Genomic DNA, 19,127 nt, shown 5'->3' with positions numbered 1-19,127 from the left:
TACATATGTATGTGTGTGTATATCTGTATGTATGTATATATATATATATATATGTGTGTGAGTGTGCATATATATGTATATACATTTACTGCCTAGGTAATTTGCATCACCATCCTCCTCTTCCTCATCACTTGATGTCTGCTTTCCATGCGGGCATGGGTTGGACAGTTTGTCAGGGGCTGGCACAAGGCTCCTCTTTGTCTGTTTTGACAAAGTTTCTACAGCTGAATGCCCTTCCTAATGCCAACCACTTTACAGTGTATACTGGTTGCTTTTATGTGGAACCAGTTTTTGTGTGTTTTATGTGGCACCAGCAGAGTTACCTTTTCATGTGGTACCAGTAAAAGTGCTTTCTCAAGGGTGGTTTTTAGCGTGGAACCTGCTTGGGTGTTTTTCATGTGGTACCAGCACTGGCTATCTAACATGACAAGGACCTCTCAGCTGAGAGATTAGAGCACACAAAAATGTTCTGATGGCTTCTTTCAGTTTCCATCTACTAAATCCTTTGATCCACCCGCGACTACAGTAGAGGACACTTTGAATCGAGTGCCATGGAAAATGGTATGTATGTTGAAAAGCAAATTCCTGTGCTTGTAACTGACTGAATTACTTTTTATATTTTTCATCGGCAGAAATTACAAAATGATTGAAGGGTTGAAAGTTTCATGCAGGGTACTCGTTAAATGTTTGATAGGGACCATGCATGAAACTCTTGGCCCTTGAGTTATCTGGTAACTAGTGAAGATTAACTGTCTAGCATTCAAATTACTCTGAAAATGTAATGCTTATTTATTCACATCATCATCATCATTGTTTAACATCTGTTTTCCATGCTGGCATGGGTTGGACAGTTTGACTGAAGTCTGGAGAACCAGCAGCTGCACCAGGCTCCAATCTGATCTGGCTGAGTTTCTACAGCTGGATGCCCTTCCTAACGCTAACCACTCCGAGAGTGTAGTGGGTGCTTTTTACGTACCACTGGCACAAGAGCTAGTCAGGCAGCACTGGCATCGATCACGTTCGGATAGTGCTTTTTACATGCCACTGGCACGGGAACCAGTCAGGGAGCACTGGCATCGGCCACATTTGGATGGTGCTTTTTACGTGCCACCAGCACGGGAGCCAGTCAGGTGGACTTGGCATTGCCCATGTTCAGGTGGTGCATTTTATTTGCCACCGGCACAGGAGCCATATGTGTAGTCATGTTTTGAGTTCCATTTATCCTGTTTGTACAACCAAATGTGTAAATGAATGCAAATGGGGAAGAAAGAGAAATTTTGGCAATTGCTAGGAAGAGAAAGCTCAGCAGACATATCCAAGAGGGAAGAGTCCATGGGAAAGAAGGACAAAGCTGAGAATTTATTGGCAAGATGACAAAAAAAAAACAAACAAACCCCAAAACACGAGAGCTCTGGCTGAATGTACAACCATGTTGGAATCAAATGGAAAGAGCTGGTTTATGTATCCACAGTCCCTGACTCTCTCAGCAATGACAATGGGAATAGGCAAGGTTTGAATAAATAGAATAAGAGTTTGATTAAAACAACAGTGCATCTAAGTAAATTATGACCTTGCTAGTAGTCAAAAGAAATCAATAAGGCTTCTGTTGTTAAACAGCAACAATCAACAGGAGGTGAAAAGATCCATGTTCTATGGTCAACCAGCTGCTGGCCATTATTTAACTGACAACAACTTAACTACAGTCTTGACATACAAAACATCATCTCACTTTCAGCAAACTATATTTCTGCTTGTTTTTTAACATCCATTTTTTTTCCCCTTTGCAAATGTGTAACAATTCAATATTGTTGTTGTTTGAACTGTTAAAGGGTGCCGCACAAAAAGCACCTGTGCTGGCACCATGTAAAATGCATCCGTGCTGGCACCAAGCTAAAAGCACCCATGCTGGTGCCATGTCAAAAGCACCTGTGCTGGCGTCACATATAAAGCACTCATGCAGGTGCCACATATAGAGCACCTATGGTGGCACTATGAAAAAAAAAAGCTCCTGTGTTGGTGTCATATAAAAAGCACCCAGTACACTCTGTAAAGTGGTTGGTGTTAGGAAGAGTATCCAGCCATAGAAACCATGCCAAAACACAATTGAAACCTGGTGCAGTTCTCTAGCTTGTCAGCTCCTGCAAATCATGTAACCCATGCTAGCATGGGAAACGGATGTTAAATGGTAATGATGAATGATGATGATGATGATTATATATATATATATATATATATATATATATATATATATATATGATGAGCTTCTTTCAATTTCCACCTAACAAATTCACACACAAGGCTTTAATCAGCCCAGGGGTATAGTAGGAAACACTTGCCCAAGGTGCTACTCAGTGGGACTGAACCTGAAAGGGGTCTCAGGGAGTAGTGTCCCTGCCTTCCTGAGCTAGTTTTCCACCACATTTCTTAAAAATCGTGGTTGAGACCTTGGTCTCTGGACCACCCATGTCAAGAAACTGAGGTTGGGGGTACGCAAGAGCATGCTCCCTGTAGAAAATCCAGTTCCAAAAAAGCCTCATAATAGTAAAGGAGAATGGGCACCAGCCAGCCCAAAGGTTGGGGTGGGCTGCATTTGCCTACCTCAGTTGCATTGAGGTAGATCTGGCCAGCCCTGTTAATGGGGACAAAACCCGGACTTAAAACACTGGATGATGATGGTGATGATGATGAATACACAGCCATGCCTCTGCATTTGCGACCATACTGAGGAGAAAAAAGTATGGAGGTGATGGCAAAGGTAGAGATAGGAGATGAGGCAGAAAGAGGGTGGAAGCTCACAAAAATTAATGAGCTTACATATGAATACACACCCACACCTACACGCAAACTTCTCCCCAAATTCATTACAGAATACCTCCTACACAACATCACATTCCACTAACTGGAAAGAGATAAACACTTTTTTTTTGTTTATATCAGAAAAATACTATTTATGAAAGTAATATATCATTGGCTTCTTATTGAAGGAATACACAAAAGTTGGAGTAGAAAATTATTTTAGTCACTTGATTTAGTCACTCTAGCATAGAGATGGTACCTAGTTATCTATAAACCTTGGTAGTATGACCCCCAACAGATTTGGAATCCAGGAGAGAGAGGGAGAGAGAGAAAGAGAGATATTGTAAATACTATATGTGATAGAATAGGTGTCGAGCTGGCAGAATTGTTAGCACACTGGATAAAGTGCTTAGCAGTATTTCGTCTGCTTTTACATTCTGATGAGGTCGACTTAGCCTTTCATCCTTTCGGGGTTGATTAAATAAGTACCAGTTACGCACTGGGGTCGATGTAATTGACTTAATCCCTTTGTCTGTCCTAGTTTGTTCACTCTATGTTTAGGCCCCTGTAGGCAATAAAGAAATATATATGTGATACAATTAGTTCTCTGCGTGCTTGTCTCTACTGCCACCACCTTTATAAGAAACTAGCAGAAATACCCGGCTTTGCCCGGGTTAAAGAGAATAATGAAATCTAGAAACGCTGTCTAGACTACGCAACCCTCAACTGTTAGTAGCTATGATACCATATTTCTACATTAATAACTCTCCAATCCATGCCAGCATGGAACATAGACATTAAGTGGAATGCCAGTCTCTCATCTAGGAGGGCCTTGAAATCAATGTTACCAACTGGGGACTATGTGTGTCGTAGTGATAATAAAAAGACCCAAAGGAGGTCTGCAACGAAATAATTTTACTCAACACTTTGCAAGTGAATCAGTGTAGGCAAAGATGTGTCTCATTTACTTGACAATTTATGCACCACATTGCAGAAATCACAATGAAAGTATATCTGAAAGGGTAGTCTTACACTGTTGTACCGTTGAATTACAAATAATGCTCATCTGTTATGTTCGGGTTAAAATTTCATCAACATCAAAAATATATGAATTTTCATGGGAGTTATGGCCGTTATACATAGAATATAATTTCCAAATTTCATAAAGATCCGTTCAGTACTTTTGACGTAGTTTTGGATAAGAAAACAAATGACTAATGTGTGTGTTTGTGTGCATGTGTGATGGGTGTATATATGTATAGATATCTGTATGCATGTATATATATGTATATATGTGTACATATTACATGTACATCTATATATATATATACATCTACACATGTGTATACATATAGATCTATATCTATATATATATATATATATCTATGCATATATGTGTACATATACATCTCTTTCTCTCTCTCTGAAAGTATCTGTCATTATAGTATCGAAATGTGATTGTTTCAGTTAGTGGAATAGTTTCATTTTTAAAGTGAAAGTATTTGACATGAGTGTTTTTGTTTTACTTTTGACACGTAATACTTAAATAGTGGAGGAGATATTATGTTGCTGTGGGCTTGAACTCTGCAAGAAGTTAAAATTTTTTTTGACTAAAACAACTGGAACCCTAAGTAAGGCATCTGTAAAATTTGAATGAAATTGGTTGCGTAGTTCTCGAGTTTTAGGGATTCACACAGACAGACAGACAGACAGACGCACATTATCATTTTTATATATATAGATAGCATTTGGTTCTCACATGCATACAAGGCCATATGTTTGAGCAAAGAAGTCTGAGAGGGTAAAGTCACCCGCAGAATATTACTGGTACACTATCTCACAACTTTGCAAGGATGAATAGTATATTTGAGCCAAGGAAGATTTTAAATGCAAAAGCAATATTCATTACTAGCAGAAATACCCGGCGTTGCCCGGGTTAAAGAGAATAATGAAATCTAGTAAAAGGAATGTCTGCTCCTGATGGAGTAAGAGGAATTCTTGGAATAAAGACGTCATCCCCTTTTGCACATCCAGAAAGAATGGTAGCCTTGATAACGTGTGACATCATTTTCTAAATAATGCTCATCTGTTATGTTCGGGTTAAAATTTCATCAACATCAAAAATATATGAATTTTCATGGGAGTTATGGCCGTTATGCAAAGAATATAATTTCCAAATTTCATAAAGATCCATTCAGTACTTTTGACGTAGTTTTGGATAAGAAAACAAATGACTAATGTGTGTGTTTGTGTGCATGTGTATGTGATGGGTGTATATATGTATAGATATCTGTATGCATGTATATATGTGTACATATTACATGTACATCTATATATATATATATACATCTACACATATGTATACATATACATGTATGTATAGATTTATATATATATACATATACGTATACATCTATATGTATACATATACATCTCTCTCTCTCTCTGAAAGTATCTGTCATTACAGTATCGAAATGGTGTACATATACATGTATACATATACATCTCTCTCTCTCTCTGTGAAAGTATCTGTCACTACAGTATCGAAATGTGATTGTTTCAGTTAGTGGAATAGTTTCATTTTTAAAGTGAAAGTATTTGACATGAGTGTTTTTGTTTCACTTTTGACACGTAATACTTAAATAGTGGAGGAGATATTATGTTGCCTTGTGCTCGAACTCTGCAAAAAGTTAATAATTTTTTTTGACTAAAACACAACTGGAACCCTAAGTAAGGCATGTGTAAAATTTGAATGAAATTGGTTGCGTAGTTCTCGAGTTTTAGGGATTCACACAGACAGACAGACAGACAGACAAACACACATTCTCATTTTTATATATATAGATTACTATAACCTTCATCTTCGCTAAGGCAGAAGTAATAATAATAACGAGTAATGTTTTCAGTCATGTTTGTTTGTTTGTCTGTGGACAAGATATCTCAAGAACTGCTGGATGGATTAGGGAGAAGTTTCAGGGATGTTTGGTTTCATGACTGACATGAACTGATTAGATTTTGGGATCAATCCGGTACAGGACAAAGATTCTGAATTATTTTTCCGTTTGTTTTTACTTAATTTTTGAGAGTGGTCAGGTTCATTTTTAGTATTCTCGTTTGTGAGAGCAGTTGAGTTTATTTCAGATATTCTCATTTTAAAAATCATCTCTGGCTAATTGTTGAGAGGACATTGGTGTTGCCTTGGTGGAGGTTTGTGCTCTGTGAGTGCTGTGTTATTATTATTATTATTAGGCAGCGAGCTGGCAGAATTGTTAGCATGCCAGGCAAAATGCTTAGCAGTATTTTGTCTGCCACTACGTTCTGAGTTCAAATTCTAGCAGGGTTGACTTTGCCTTTTATCCTTTCAGGGGTTGATTAAATGAGTACCAGTTATGCACTGGGGTTGATGTAATCAACTTAATCTCTTCCCCCAAATTTGAGGCCTTCCAGTAGAAAGGATTATTATTATTATTTGGTGGTGAGCTGACAGAATCGTTAGCGAGCTGGACGAAATGCTTAGTGGCATTTTGCCTGCCTCTATTTTCTGAGTTCAAATTCCACCAAGGTTAATTTTGCCTTTCATGCCTTTGGAGTCAATGAAATAAGTACCAGCTGAGCACTGGGGTCAATGTAATCAACTTATACTCCTCCCCCAAAATTTCAGGCCTTGTGCCTATATTTGAAGAAATTCTTAGTTGAATAAATCGACCCCAGAACTTATTTGTTTTTTGAGCCTCGTACTTATTCTATCAGTCTCTTTTGCTGAACTGCTAAGTTATGGGGATGTAAACAAACCAACAATGGTTGTCAAGTAGTGGGGAGGGACACACAGATGACAGGCTTCTTTCAGCTTCCATCTACCAAATCCATTCACAAGGATTTGGTTGGTCCAGACTATAGTAGAAGACACTTGCCCAAGGTGCTATAAATGCAGTGGGACTGAACTTGGAACCATGTGGTTGAGAAGCAAGCTTCTTACTACACAGCTATGCCTCAGGCTGTGGAAAAAGTAGTTAGCTCTGATTTAAAAACTTTGGGCTTCACAGAGGATCATATAATACAGAGAAGCACCGTAAAGTAACACACACTCAATCCAAGCATCCTCATCGTTTAACACCCATCTTGCATGCCGGCAAGAGGTGAATAGTTTTACAGGATTCAATGAATTCAAGTGCTGTGCCAAGCTCCTATGTCTGTTTGGACACGGCCTCAACAGCCACATGCTCTTCCTAATGCCAATCACTTTACAAAATGTATTGAGTGCATTTTTCATGGCACCAGCACGAGTGAGGCCACCATATAACTTGCAACACTAAAAAGCTTCACTCAACCGAGTGGGAGTATAGCAGAGTATAGGTGGTCCTCTGTTAAGTGGTTGAGAGGCTAAAGTATCACAGAGAGATAAGAACAGGTGTTTTGCAACAGAGGTGATACATGGCCACCCCTCTTTATATAAGGATGGGTGCATGTACAGGAAAAAGAAAAACAAAAAAAAAAAAAAAAAAAAAATGAACACTGGATTATGGATGATGATTTTGAAGATGATGATAATCTTGCCATGGTGTTGGCAGTGGCGATGGGAAGCCGGAGAAGCTTTTACTGTCAACTGTAAACTTAATGTCAAGAATTACAGCAAATGATGACATTAATTTTCTATTCTGAAATGGCTGACATTTGAACACAACCATTTTAAGATGATAGCATATCTCTTTCTTTCTCTGCCTCTCTCTGTTGATATTGTTTTGTCGTGAGCTATACCTGATGTTATTCATGTCTCAGATATTCATTGATATAGCCATGGGATATTAATGGCCTTTTTATGAATTGAGTAATTCTATTTACTTATTATTGTCATCATCATCATTATTATTATTATTATTATTATTATTAATTTTTAAAAGTTTAAGTCTATAGCTTGGCTATATTATAACTGTGTTGTCAGGTCAATGTCTATATTAAATTAAAAAATAAAACAAAACTTAATCTTCCCATGGATTAGAAACAACTATCAGGTGAGTGCTTTCAATCTGGTCTCTGTAACAGAAGAAAGAAATTGCAATGGAGATAAAATGAAGCCCTATAATAGTGGAGAACTTGCCCAGGTTTGTTATTCTTTTATTTGTTTCAGTCATTTGACTGCGGCCATGCTGGAGCACCACCTTTAGTCGAGCAAATTGACCCCCAGGACTTATTCTTTGTAAGCCTAGTACTTATTCTATCGGTCTCTCTTGCCGAAGTGCTAAGTAACAGGGACGTAAACACATCAGCATCGGTTGTTGAGCGATGTTGGGGGGACAAATACAGACACACAAACATATACATACACACACATATATATATACAACGGGCTTCTTTCAGTTTCTGTCTACCAAATCCACTCCCAAGTCTTTTGGTCGGCCCAAGGCTATAGTACAAGACACTTGCCCAAGGTGCCATGCAATGAGACTGAACCTAGACCCATGTGGTTGGTAAGCAAGCTTCTAACCACACAACCACTCCTGTGCCTAATGTGTTTTTTTTTTTAGTTATGTTAACTGAGGTAAGTAAAATTAATAAAATTTACTCAGCCAAAACAAAACATGAAGCCTAATAAATTGCTGATGCCAACATCATAACTATCCCAATATTGAAGACATTCCTGCCACCGCCACCACCACCATAACTGCACTGGAGTAATGGAAATGAGCTTGAAGAATCAGGAATATACAAGAAAAGCGTGCAGGAGTGGCTGTGTGGTTAAGAAACTTACTTCTAAACCACCTGGCTCCTGGTTCAGTCCCAATGCATGCCACCTCAGGCAGATGTCTTCTACTACAGCCCCAAGCCAACCAAAGCCGTGTGAGTGGATTTGGTAGGTGAAAACTGAAAAGAAGCCTGCTGTATACATATGTATATGTGTGTACATGTCTGTGAGTTGGTGTTTTCTTATCTTGGCATTGTAGGATTGCTGTAAATGAGTGTCACTATCATACAAGCAGTGTCCTTTTGTTTCCAGTCTTCCATAAAAATATAACCAGTCACAGGATAGAATTTCCTTACTCGGAAACAGTTGAGGGTTGGTGACAGGAAGGGCATCCAGCTATAGAAAACTTGCCTAAACAAATTCCATGCAAGCATGGAAAAGTAGATGTTATGATGATGATCATGGAAAGGGGGCTACAAAGTGTGGCATTCCAAAAAATTATAATGGTTATGTTAATTTATGTTAATTAAGAATATGAAAATATGGATGACTGTACCAACAATAACACACTAGTACAGGAGTGGGGAGGGGTGACTTCTTGTTCAAACAGGAAAAAAGCTATGAATATGATAAGCAAACAGACAACCTTGGCCAAGAAACAGGGTAAGGAACTATTTCCAATTTCTGATGACCAAGGCCTATATCTCAGGTAGGGACGTGTCATTCAACACAGATTTACCATTAATGGATTCCATTTGAATAGCAGATAAGCAGATAAAAATAGTGCAATAGATAAGCTTGCAACAGATAAGTGGCAGGCATGAAAAACACTGGAAATAAACTAACAGTATATACATGTATAGAAGCTAGGCCAAGACTGGCCAAATTCTTGATTGTTGATCCCATCACAGACTTACAGAGGCTTCAATGATCTCCTCCACCACAACCACCACCACTGTCACATACAAAGTAAAATATGGTAGTCTTGGAGTTTAGAGGAGTAAATTCAAATGGGAGATTTATATCATATTTACATTCATAAAAATTGATTTGGTTAAATGAAATCGTTGTTTTAACATCCACTCTCCCATGCTAGTATGAATTACATCAGTGATTCTCAACTGGGGGTTCATGCGAGTAAAATAGTAAATTGGGGATGCACAGTAGTATTTTAAGGGTCCATGAAAAAATTTTGCCTTACAAATCCTAATAAGTAGGAAGGTAGATAAAACACAAACCCCTTCAGGTAGATGGCCCTGCTCAGTATGTAGAAAAGGAGTAGGTAGTAACTCTATAAGATGTACCCGGTGCAAGCTATGGACACATAAGAGGTGCAGCAACATCAAAGGCAGGTTAACTAGCAAGTTAGTTTTTGTTTGTGGCAGATGTTCAGGTGCAATAAAGACTGCAAACAAACAGGAAACAACTTCTATCTCATTCCAGGGTGAAAAACTAGAGGTAGTCGATAGCTTCCGCTATCTGGGCGACCAAGTTAGTAGTGGGGTTGGGTGCACTGAAAGTGTAGCTGCTAGAATAAGAATAGCCTGGGCAAAGTTTAGAGAGCTCTTACCCCTGCTGGCGACAAAGGGACTCTCACTCAGAGTAAAAGGCAGACTGTATGACGCATGCGTACGAACAACCATGCTACATGGCAGTGAAACATGGGCTGTAACTGCTGAGGACATACGTAAGCTCGCAAGGAATGAAGCCAGTATGCTCCGTTGGATGTGTAATGTCAATGTGAATACCCGTCAGAGTGTAAGTATCTTGAGAGAAAAGCTGAACATTAGAAGCATCAGTTGTGGCGTGCAAGAGAGACGATTGCACTGGTATGGACATGTGGTGAGAATGGAGGAGGATAGCTGCGTGAAAAAGTGCCACACCCTAACAGTTGAGGGAACCCGTGGAAGAGGTAGGCCCAGGAAGACCTGGGCTGAGGTGGTGAGGCAAGACCTTCGTACATTGGGCCTCACCGAGGCAATGACTACTGACCGAGACCTTTGGAAATGTGCTGTGCGTGAGAAGACCCGGCAAGCCAAGTAAGATCGTTGCCAGTGCCCCTGGACTGGTTCTTGTGCGGGTGGCACATGAGATGCACCATTTTGAGCGTGGCCGTTGCCAGTACCGCCTGACTGGCTCCTGTAGGATTTTCGAGCGAGATCGTTGCCAGTGCCCCTGGACTGGCTTGTGCGGGTGGCACATAAAAGACACCATTTCGAGCGTGGCCGTTTTCGTGCGGGTGACACGTAAAAGCACCCACTACACTCTCTGAGTGGTTGGCATTAGGAAGGGCATCCAGCTGTAGAAACTCTGCCAAATCAGACTGGAGCCTGGTGTTGCCATCCGGTTTCACCAGTCCTCAGTCAAATCGTCCAACCCATGCTAGCATGGAAAGCGGATGTTAAACGATGATGATGATGATGATGATGTGTCTATTGCAAGAAGCAGTTAGGGTTTCTTTCTCTGACATCTTCCATAGTTCAACTTAAAATGGTTGAGAATTACTGAATTAGATATTCTACGACTGGATACCCTTCCTGTAGCCAACCCTTACCTCTTTCCAAGGAAGGAAATGTTTCACCAAGGTCAGATATGTTTTCGCAGAGATTAGAAACAAAAAAAAAACACTGCTTGTATGATGACGATGACACTTGTTTACAACTATCACGTGGCGTCCAGACATGGAGATAGAAATGCACACATATCAGCAACGAATATGACGCTCCATGCACCAGTACTGGCCATCATGTCAATTTGATGAAGGGATTGGGGGGGGGGAGTGTAGAAAGTGGAAACTGGGCAGTGTTGAGAGGTAACCATTGATGCATATGAGTTGGTGGGGGTGGGGATAAGGTGACTGACAGTGCAGAAAAGAGGCAGATGGTGAAGAGCAGCAAATAATAGTAACATAGTAGACAGAAGCACTGGTGCCATGTAAAAAGCACCCAGTCCACTCTGTAAAGTGGTTGGCATTGGGAAGGGTATCCAGCTGTAGAAACCATGCCAAAACAGATGGTGCCTGGTGTGGCGTTTATATATATATATGCATGTGTGTGTGTGTGTGTGTAGAGTAAAAGGCAGACTGTATGACGCATGTGTACAAACTGCCATGCTACATGGCAGTGAAACATGGGCCGTGACTGCTGAGGACATGACTAGTGATCGGGACTTTTGAAAATATGCAGTACGTGAGAAGACCTGGCAAGTCAAGTGAGAGCATAATCTGTGGCCTCTGCCAGAAGTGTAGCCAGCTCACTTATTGATATCTTTACTTCATTGGACACTAAACTCTGCTTGCGAAGACCTGTTGAGGTAAGTGAATCTGAAATCTAAATCAAACCAAATTTGACGACTGGCACCCATGCCAACCTCTCCTTCATTGGACACTAAACTCTCTTTGCGAAGACCTGTTGGGGCAAGTGAAATCGAAATCGTAATTTAACCATATTCGATGACTGGCACCTGTGCCAGTGGAGCACTAACAGCACTGTCTGAGCATGTTCATTGCCAGAGCAGCGGTCTGGCTTCCCTGCCAGTGGCCCGTAAATAGCACCAGTTGAGTGTGATCGTTACCAGCGTCGCCTTACTGGCACTTGTGTTGGTGGAACGTTAGAAAATCATTCGAGCGAGGTCGTTGCCAGTGCCGCTGGACTGGCTCCTGTGCAGGTGGCACGTAAAAAACACCATTTTGAGCGTGGCTGTTGCCAGTACCGTGTGACTGGCCCTCGTGCTGTTGGCACGTAAAAGCACCCACTACACTCTCGGAGTGGTTAGCGTTAGGAAGGGCATCCAGCTTTAGAAACTCTGCCAGATCAGAATGGAGCCTGGTGCAGCCATCCAGTTCACCAGTCCTCAGTCAAATCGTCCATCCCATGCTAGTATGGAAAGCGGACGTTAAATGATGATGATGATGATATATATACACACACACACACATATATATATAACCATCAGACTGTAAAGAGCCAGAATAGATACTGCAAGGCATTCTAACAGTTCTGCTAATTCTCCATTCTTTGATTGGTACTTTATTTATTGACTGCAAAATGCTGGTGAGCAAATCTGACCTCGGTAGGATCTGAACGTAGAGCACAAAGGATTGAAACAAGTACCACAAGCTATTATTCTATCTGATGCTCTAACGACCCTGCCAACTGATTAATTCGACGAAGATTTGTTACGTATAGCTAAAACTATATATTAACCGAATTAGCTTCTGTTGAAGAGGAAGTTGACAGTTATAAAATTCGTCCAGGGCAAAAGATGCTAGAAATATCAAGTAATTGTTCCTCGTCGCACAACCTTCTTAAAATAAAGACACTTTCTATAACGTAATCTTCGATATCACTAAAAACACGGAATGCTTACGACTGGAGGGATTTCAAAATAGGTCTGCCCGACCAGGGTCGATCTGGGAGTAAACAACAAGTGCTTCAGCTTTCACCTAGATTTATTCATCATCATCGTTGTGTTTTAAATGTAAATAAATGTTTCTTTGAAGTACGGCAATCTAAACAACAAATGGTTACATTATACTAATCTCCCCTGGTCTTTTCTTCGAGAGGTCAACGATCATAAAAGCTAATAAAATATAGAGAAATCATTTTCGATTGGATCATTAGAGAATCCAAATTAAAGGAAAAGGTTAATTTATATAACTTCAATAATTTTTAAATGGCTGGAGAATGTAGAAGGTAGTCGAAACAGTTTTTAATTGCTTTAATTTATTGATATACAGCAGCAATATTTCAGTTTATAAACAAAGAAGCGTACATACACAAATGAGGAAAACCTCGGTTAAAATGCGTTAATGATGTTGAAAACATCGGTGCAAACTCGAGAAGTCCGGTTAGCGTAAAGAAAAACTGAATTGGAGAACATCTTTTATTACATCAATTATCGATTTTACCGACTTAGCTGTTGGTTGGTCATTAATTTAGCTTCCTTGTTCGATGATACATATATAGAAAAAGAAAACCAATGTAATATAGATAAAATACACATTATATCTCACCATACATGAATATAGTACAGAAGGGGTAACTACTATTGCAAGCAGGGTACAAAATGAAAGCCGGAGTATATGTTTACTATCGTAGTCAAATTTCATAAATCTTAAGTTAAAATTCCTTCATAAATCAATGGCATAATATAATCGAGAGCAATAGACTATATTTTCTGAACTCTAAAATATTACGGCAATTGTTGAGTTGAAGTTCGTAAGACAGAAAATAAGGATTATATTTTGGTTTCGTATAAAAACGCTTTCAGTTTCAGAAAAAGCGGAATAACTTGATGAAGATATATTTTCTAATGTTAATTTCTACATTGTCTTTCAAATATATTATGTATCAATTTAAAAAAAAAAAATTAAAAACATGACTATTTTGTATTTTTTTTTTCGGCTTAGGAAGTTCCCATAACAATTATTTACAGTACGTTCAAATGAAAAGCTGTCCTCATACACATATAATATATTTTTACCTTAGTGATATACCAGCTTCGGTAAACAAAAACGGAGCTTATGTGAAGCTGAAGTTAATAAAGCCAAACTGAAAGTAAAATTTTTGATTTTACACATGCAAACTTCACAATTAACAAACTCTCGTAGCCCGAATCAGGAGGGAGCATGTCCAGTGCCGCATACCTTCAAAAAAAGCCCAGCTACATTTTCTCAAATCCTACCCAACTATGTTAAAAAGGGAAGGACACATTAGATAATACAATAAGAGAATATCTCTGATTATAGGTCTGTTAGATCAAATCTAAACAAACTTTAGAAAAAAAGTTGCCAAAATAAACTTAAATTCATTTAAAAATTAAAACAGAATTCAAATAAAGGAGTATGATGTGTTAGAAAGCATCCAAAGTAACAACTAGAATATATTGATCCCTTATATATACATATATGAAATATGTATATATCTATTTGTGTATATATAAAACAAAACAAACATATACCCATTGAGCGTCTTAAGATGGCACAATGTTGTTTTGATTCGTGATGGTTTTCTTAAAATTCAATCATTACAAAAAAAAAAAAAAAATGAGAGCGACTTAATAACAACTGATATTTTAAATATAATCAAGATCGTTTTAGTAATACGAAAAATTCTCTGAAATTAAGTAATCGATGTCTCGCTACATATATTGCCATACAAACCGGTCTCTTCGACTATGACAACTACAGTAATTGGAATTACTGCAATGTTTATAAACATCAAAATACATTGACCGAGTGGCAAATATGATCACAAGTCGTTTCAAAATGTTAAATAATTCTTAGTTTGGAAAGAAAAGTTGATAAAATTCCAATTTTATCAAAAAATATGTGAAAGTCATGCCTGATGCATGTGACTTACCGTCTGTAACCGCCATTTTATAAACATGAGTCGCTTAGAGTCTCAACAATAACAATTTTTCAATACAAACACACACACCCACGGGGTTGGTTCGTGATAGTTACTGGGAAATTCGTCCAAGTATAAGATGATAGGAATAAATATTGATGAGATTTATATGCATAAATGTTCTGATTATGATGATAGAGAGAGAGATAAAATTATTTACAAGTTAGCACGTGCATACGTGCATGTACACGGAAACTTGCATGTAGAAATATATGAGCCAACATGTAAACAACTATATTTTATTTATTTATTTGCTGCAAAAGCCTCACGCTCTTGTCTTAGCTTTAAAATATGTATATGCAATAAGCACAGATATAAATAAATACTAGAAAAGCATGAAAATAACCCGTTTATTGAATTTTATTAAAGGCGTAAGCGACTTAAAGATTCGGAGGAGTTGTCGAAAGAGGGCGAATATGACGTCATGCTCGGCAGTGTCCGCAGCTTTCCGAAATGCAACAAGAAACATGTAAAATGGCGACTGTAGGCGATAGTCCTGCAAAATACGCTGGTCAGCCTTGGACAGTTTGGGCCGAAAACGTGCCTTTAAAGGATGATGTCGGTGAGTTTAAATATCAATGTCTTTCATACAGGATATACATCTATTTTGAAAAGTTAAAACTCCCGATCAGCCTTTTTAAAGACAAGACATGTACATTGGTTTTTGGGAGTACTTACTAAAAATGATATCAACATCCTTTTAGTAAGTGTTTAGTTGTCCCGAAAGTGATTACCTTTTAATCGTCTGTTTACTTGTAGGTTGCACCGATACTAAAAGTGGTGACATTGCTAAAGATGATAATGACTGTATGAAGCTTCGTAAAGAAGGTAAAATCTCCGAGTTTTTATTACAAATCTTTTTACTAGTTTCGTCAAACCAACTTACTACCACTAACTTCCATGTGTATTTTTTTCACCCATTTTTACTTATTTTTTGTTTTGTTTGTTTTAAATTGCTGTTGGCTATAATAAAACTCGCACGTTTAAAGAATCGATTATAGATCTCAAATTAACTGTTGTGTCTGTGGAAACGACTCGGTTGTTATCTTTTTTCTCCCCATGTTTACCTGAATCGTAATTATTGATCGAAAGGGACAAGGGGAGGGGGAGAGATTGTATACACAGCTCCTACATTCGCTTACCCCCCCTCCTTGAAAAAAAAAATCGTTAATCAAAGAGCACGGAAGAATCCGTTTTGATAAAGTTGTAATTCTACTCCACCCCCTGCTCGTGATTCACCCATGTTTCGTCGTCTCCCAGTCATTAAGTTATTTATACTATATTCATATACACAACTAACTCCGATCATCTACCTGACCTATATTCAATCGATGTAGACAAGAATCGAACAAATATTTATGTGGTCGCTCTAATTTCACTCAAGGGTCGCTCTGACGTTACATTGTCATTTTAACTGTTATCTAGCGACGTAAACAACTCGTACATCTATTCTTACAATTCTTGGATTCTACATTTGGGTTTTTAAATTTTTTTTTTCGCACTTCGACTTTCTTTTCCCCCCGTTTCTTTACAATTAATTTTTTTTTATCCTCTTTTAGCGGCATTTTTTGAAAATTTTTTTTCCCCCCCAGAAATTTCACTTATAAAATTCCACAAAAATAATTTCAGTGCCCCCATTTTTTTTTGGTGTGTATGTGTGTGTGTGTGCATATATGTGTATATATAAAAAGAGAGAACTTGTTGATTTTGGCACACGTGAGATACTCGACGAAACCTTTTGGAAAGATTATTGAAGTTGAATAACATGGCTAATATTCCTAGATTTAGAGTTTTATTGCATTTCAACTTCTTAAGATTCTATACAGGTGGTTTGTATGCATGCATATATACACACACATATATATGTATATATATATATATATATATATATATGTATATGTAGACATACACACGTATTTACGTGACTACTGGAAATCTAATAGAAATATCTACTGCATCAATAATAGTGTGTTGTTTGCTTACAGCTTTTGTGTATTTTCCCAGTCTTACAATTATTCAGTTATCTCCAGTGAAATCTGATATTTTTACTCAGGACTCGTTCATTAAAATAATATACATACATTTCAGTGTATGTATGTATGTATGTATATATATATATATATATATATATATATATTAATTGACGATTCTCTGCCCTTATTCTTGTATATATATATATATATATATTATACATATACATACATATATATATTTATTTATATATATATATATTATACATATACGCACACATACATGCATACACACACATTTAGAGATACATATATGCGCGCGCGCGTAATTTCTAGATTATCTATGTAAAACAATTCGCTACTATTATATTCCCAGTTCGGATTTATCCATTTTCTCTTATTTATATTTATTCATCTATTTTTTTGTGTTTTTTGTTTCTACGAAGCCAGACCATAGTTGACTGCATTTTCTTTTTTCGTTTGCCAGTCGGAAATATTTTTGCACCGTTTTGGTCTCGAGCTTGCTTACTCCCAGGCTTTTTTCTATAGCTTTACGTTTGTTTTTTTTTTTTTTAAATATTTTGAGAATTCTTAAATCACAAAGAATTTAATCACTAGGTTAGTTTTTCTCTCTTTCTCTCAAAAACACACATACATTATCTCTCTAGTCTTTGTATATTTTACTGTGTGTGTGTGTATATATATATATATATATATGATGTATTAGTAGTAATTGATTCGGTGAATAATAAGAATTGTTTATGGAGAACAGTTATGAAAATGGAAAGTTCCGAGTGGTACAATTTGTATTGTAAAAAAATGTAAAACTTCATTTACGGAAAAAACAAAAACAAATTTTGTATTAAAAACAAAGCAATATCGGATCAGCTTAGGTTTACACTAATACTAGATTAGTTATGATGACATTCCAAAGGTTTTGTTTTTGAATTCGACTTCAAAATGCAACATAGAAAACCTTTAGAATGCATATATATATATAAATATTTTCATGAAAATAGTTTTAAAATATGTGTTATATAACATTATGATTGTCTGAAAAGGAAATCACTTAATTACTAATTAATACATCATAAATTCCATTTGAACTTTTTTTGTTGGGTCAATCATATATATATACATGTGTGTGTGTGTGTGCACGCACACATACACACACAGTTCTAACAGTTCTCAGTGAGGATTGAACGCACTATCCCTGATTTATAAGACCAGTGGTCAAACCACTTAGGTATGAAGATAGCTCTATATAGATAGACACATACACGTGTGTGGTGGTTTGTGTCTCTTTGTCTGGACATTGCACGATAGTTGTAAATGAGTTTCACTGTCATACAAGCAGTGTTATATATTTCCAGAATTCTGCAACATCGTGCCTGGCAATATAATTGGGCAATATAATAATCTTGCATGGAAACAAATGAACGTTGGTAACAAAGTACTTCTGGCTGTAGAAAATCTGCCTAAAACTCTGTCCAACCGATGTAAGCATGAGAAAAAGACGTTAAGACAATGTTGATGATGTAGATGCTGTCTCTGTGCATTACTAGACTTGTGTTGCTCAACTTGTTCAGTCAATGTTGCTAACTGCAGAATCATAACCCTTCATTGTTATTATTATTATTATTTAAAGTATTGAGCTGGCAGAGACATTATTGCATCAGACACAATGTTTAGTGACATTTTTTGCAAAACTTTACATTTCGAGTTCAACTTTACTTTTCATCCCTTCTGGAGATACAATAAAATACCAGTCAAATAGTGGAGTTGATGTAATTGACTAAATCCCAACTCTTACAAAACCTTGACCTTGGTCCAAAATTTGAAACGTTACTAATATTTGGTTAGTCCACATTGCTCTGTAAGGAGCATAGAGTCAATTTCCTGTTTTCTCTCTCTCATATATATATATATATATATATTCCTCTCTGGATAGGTTGCCAGTCAGTGGAAGTATACAAAAATAAACATTATTTTCCCTCTTACTATTTTGTTTCGTTTTGAAGAATAAAAATTTATTTTATGGTTTGTTATTCTTTCTATTTTGAATTACATCATCTTTTATGGGGGTACCAAAATCTTTTAAGTCCTTAGGGCCTCGATGGGTCTTAATCCAGCCCTGATGCCAGTCCATTGCAGTATGGCTCATTTTTACCAGCTAGGTGTACTGGAGCAATGTGAAATGAAGTGTTTTGCTCAAGGACACAAAACATCACCTTGTCCAGGAATTGAAACCATAATCTTGTGATCAAGAGT

At 37.5% G+C, this 19,127-nt stretch overlaps 2 protein-coding genes across 4 annotated transcripts in view; one reads left to right on the top strand and one right to left on the bottom strand.

The window, feature by feature from the left end:
* The window catches only part of LOC106870450 (THO complex subunit 7 homolog), a 99,918-nt gene extending 84,820 nt beyond the window's left edge, over positions 1 to 15,098 (bottom strand). The window contains exon 1 of the mRNA XM_014916549.3: positions 14,839 to 15,098. Coding sequence (XP_014772035.1) covers positions 14,839 to 14,854 — 16 coding nt within the window. The 5' untranslated portion in view covers positions 14,855 to 15,098. The remainder of the gene's footprint in view (positions 1 to 14,838) is intronic.
* A 157-nt stretch (positions 15,099 to 15,255) lies between these two features.
* LOC128248022 (uncharacterized) overlaps positions 15,256 to 19,127 on the top strand; it is a 251,462-nt gene continuing 247,590 nt past the window's right edge. The window contains exons 1-2 of one of the 3 annotated variants that reach the window (XM_089354399.1): positions 15,256 to 15,448; positions 15,646 to 15,714. In XM_089354399.1, coding sequence (XP_089210525.1) covers positions 15,340 to 15,448; positions 15,646 to 15,714 — 178 coding nt within the window. In that variant the 5' untranslated portion in view covers positions 15,256 to 15,339. The remainder of the gene's footprint in view (positions 15,449 to 15,645; positions 15,715 to 19,127) is intronic. The other 2 variants (XM_089354400.1, XM_089354401.1) reach the window with 2 other exon arrangements.

This window comes from Octopus bimaculoides, chromosome 6, assembly GCF_046866305.1.
Source record: "Octopus bimaculoides isolate indiv1 chromosome 6, ASM4686630v1, whole genome shotgun sequence".
Lineage (NCBI taxonomy): Eukaryota > Metazoa > Mollusca > Cephalopoda > Octopoda > Octopodidae > Octopus > Octopus bimaculoides.
Note: the sequence above shows the minus strand (reverse complement) of the source record. Positions and strands in the feature narration are given on the sequence as shown.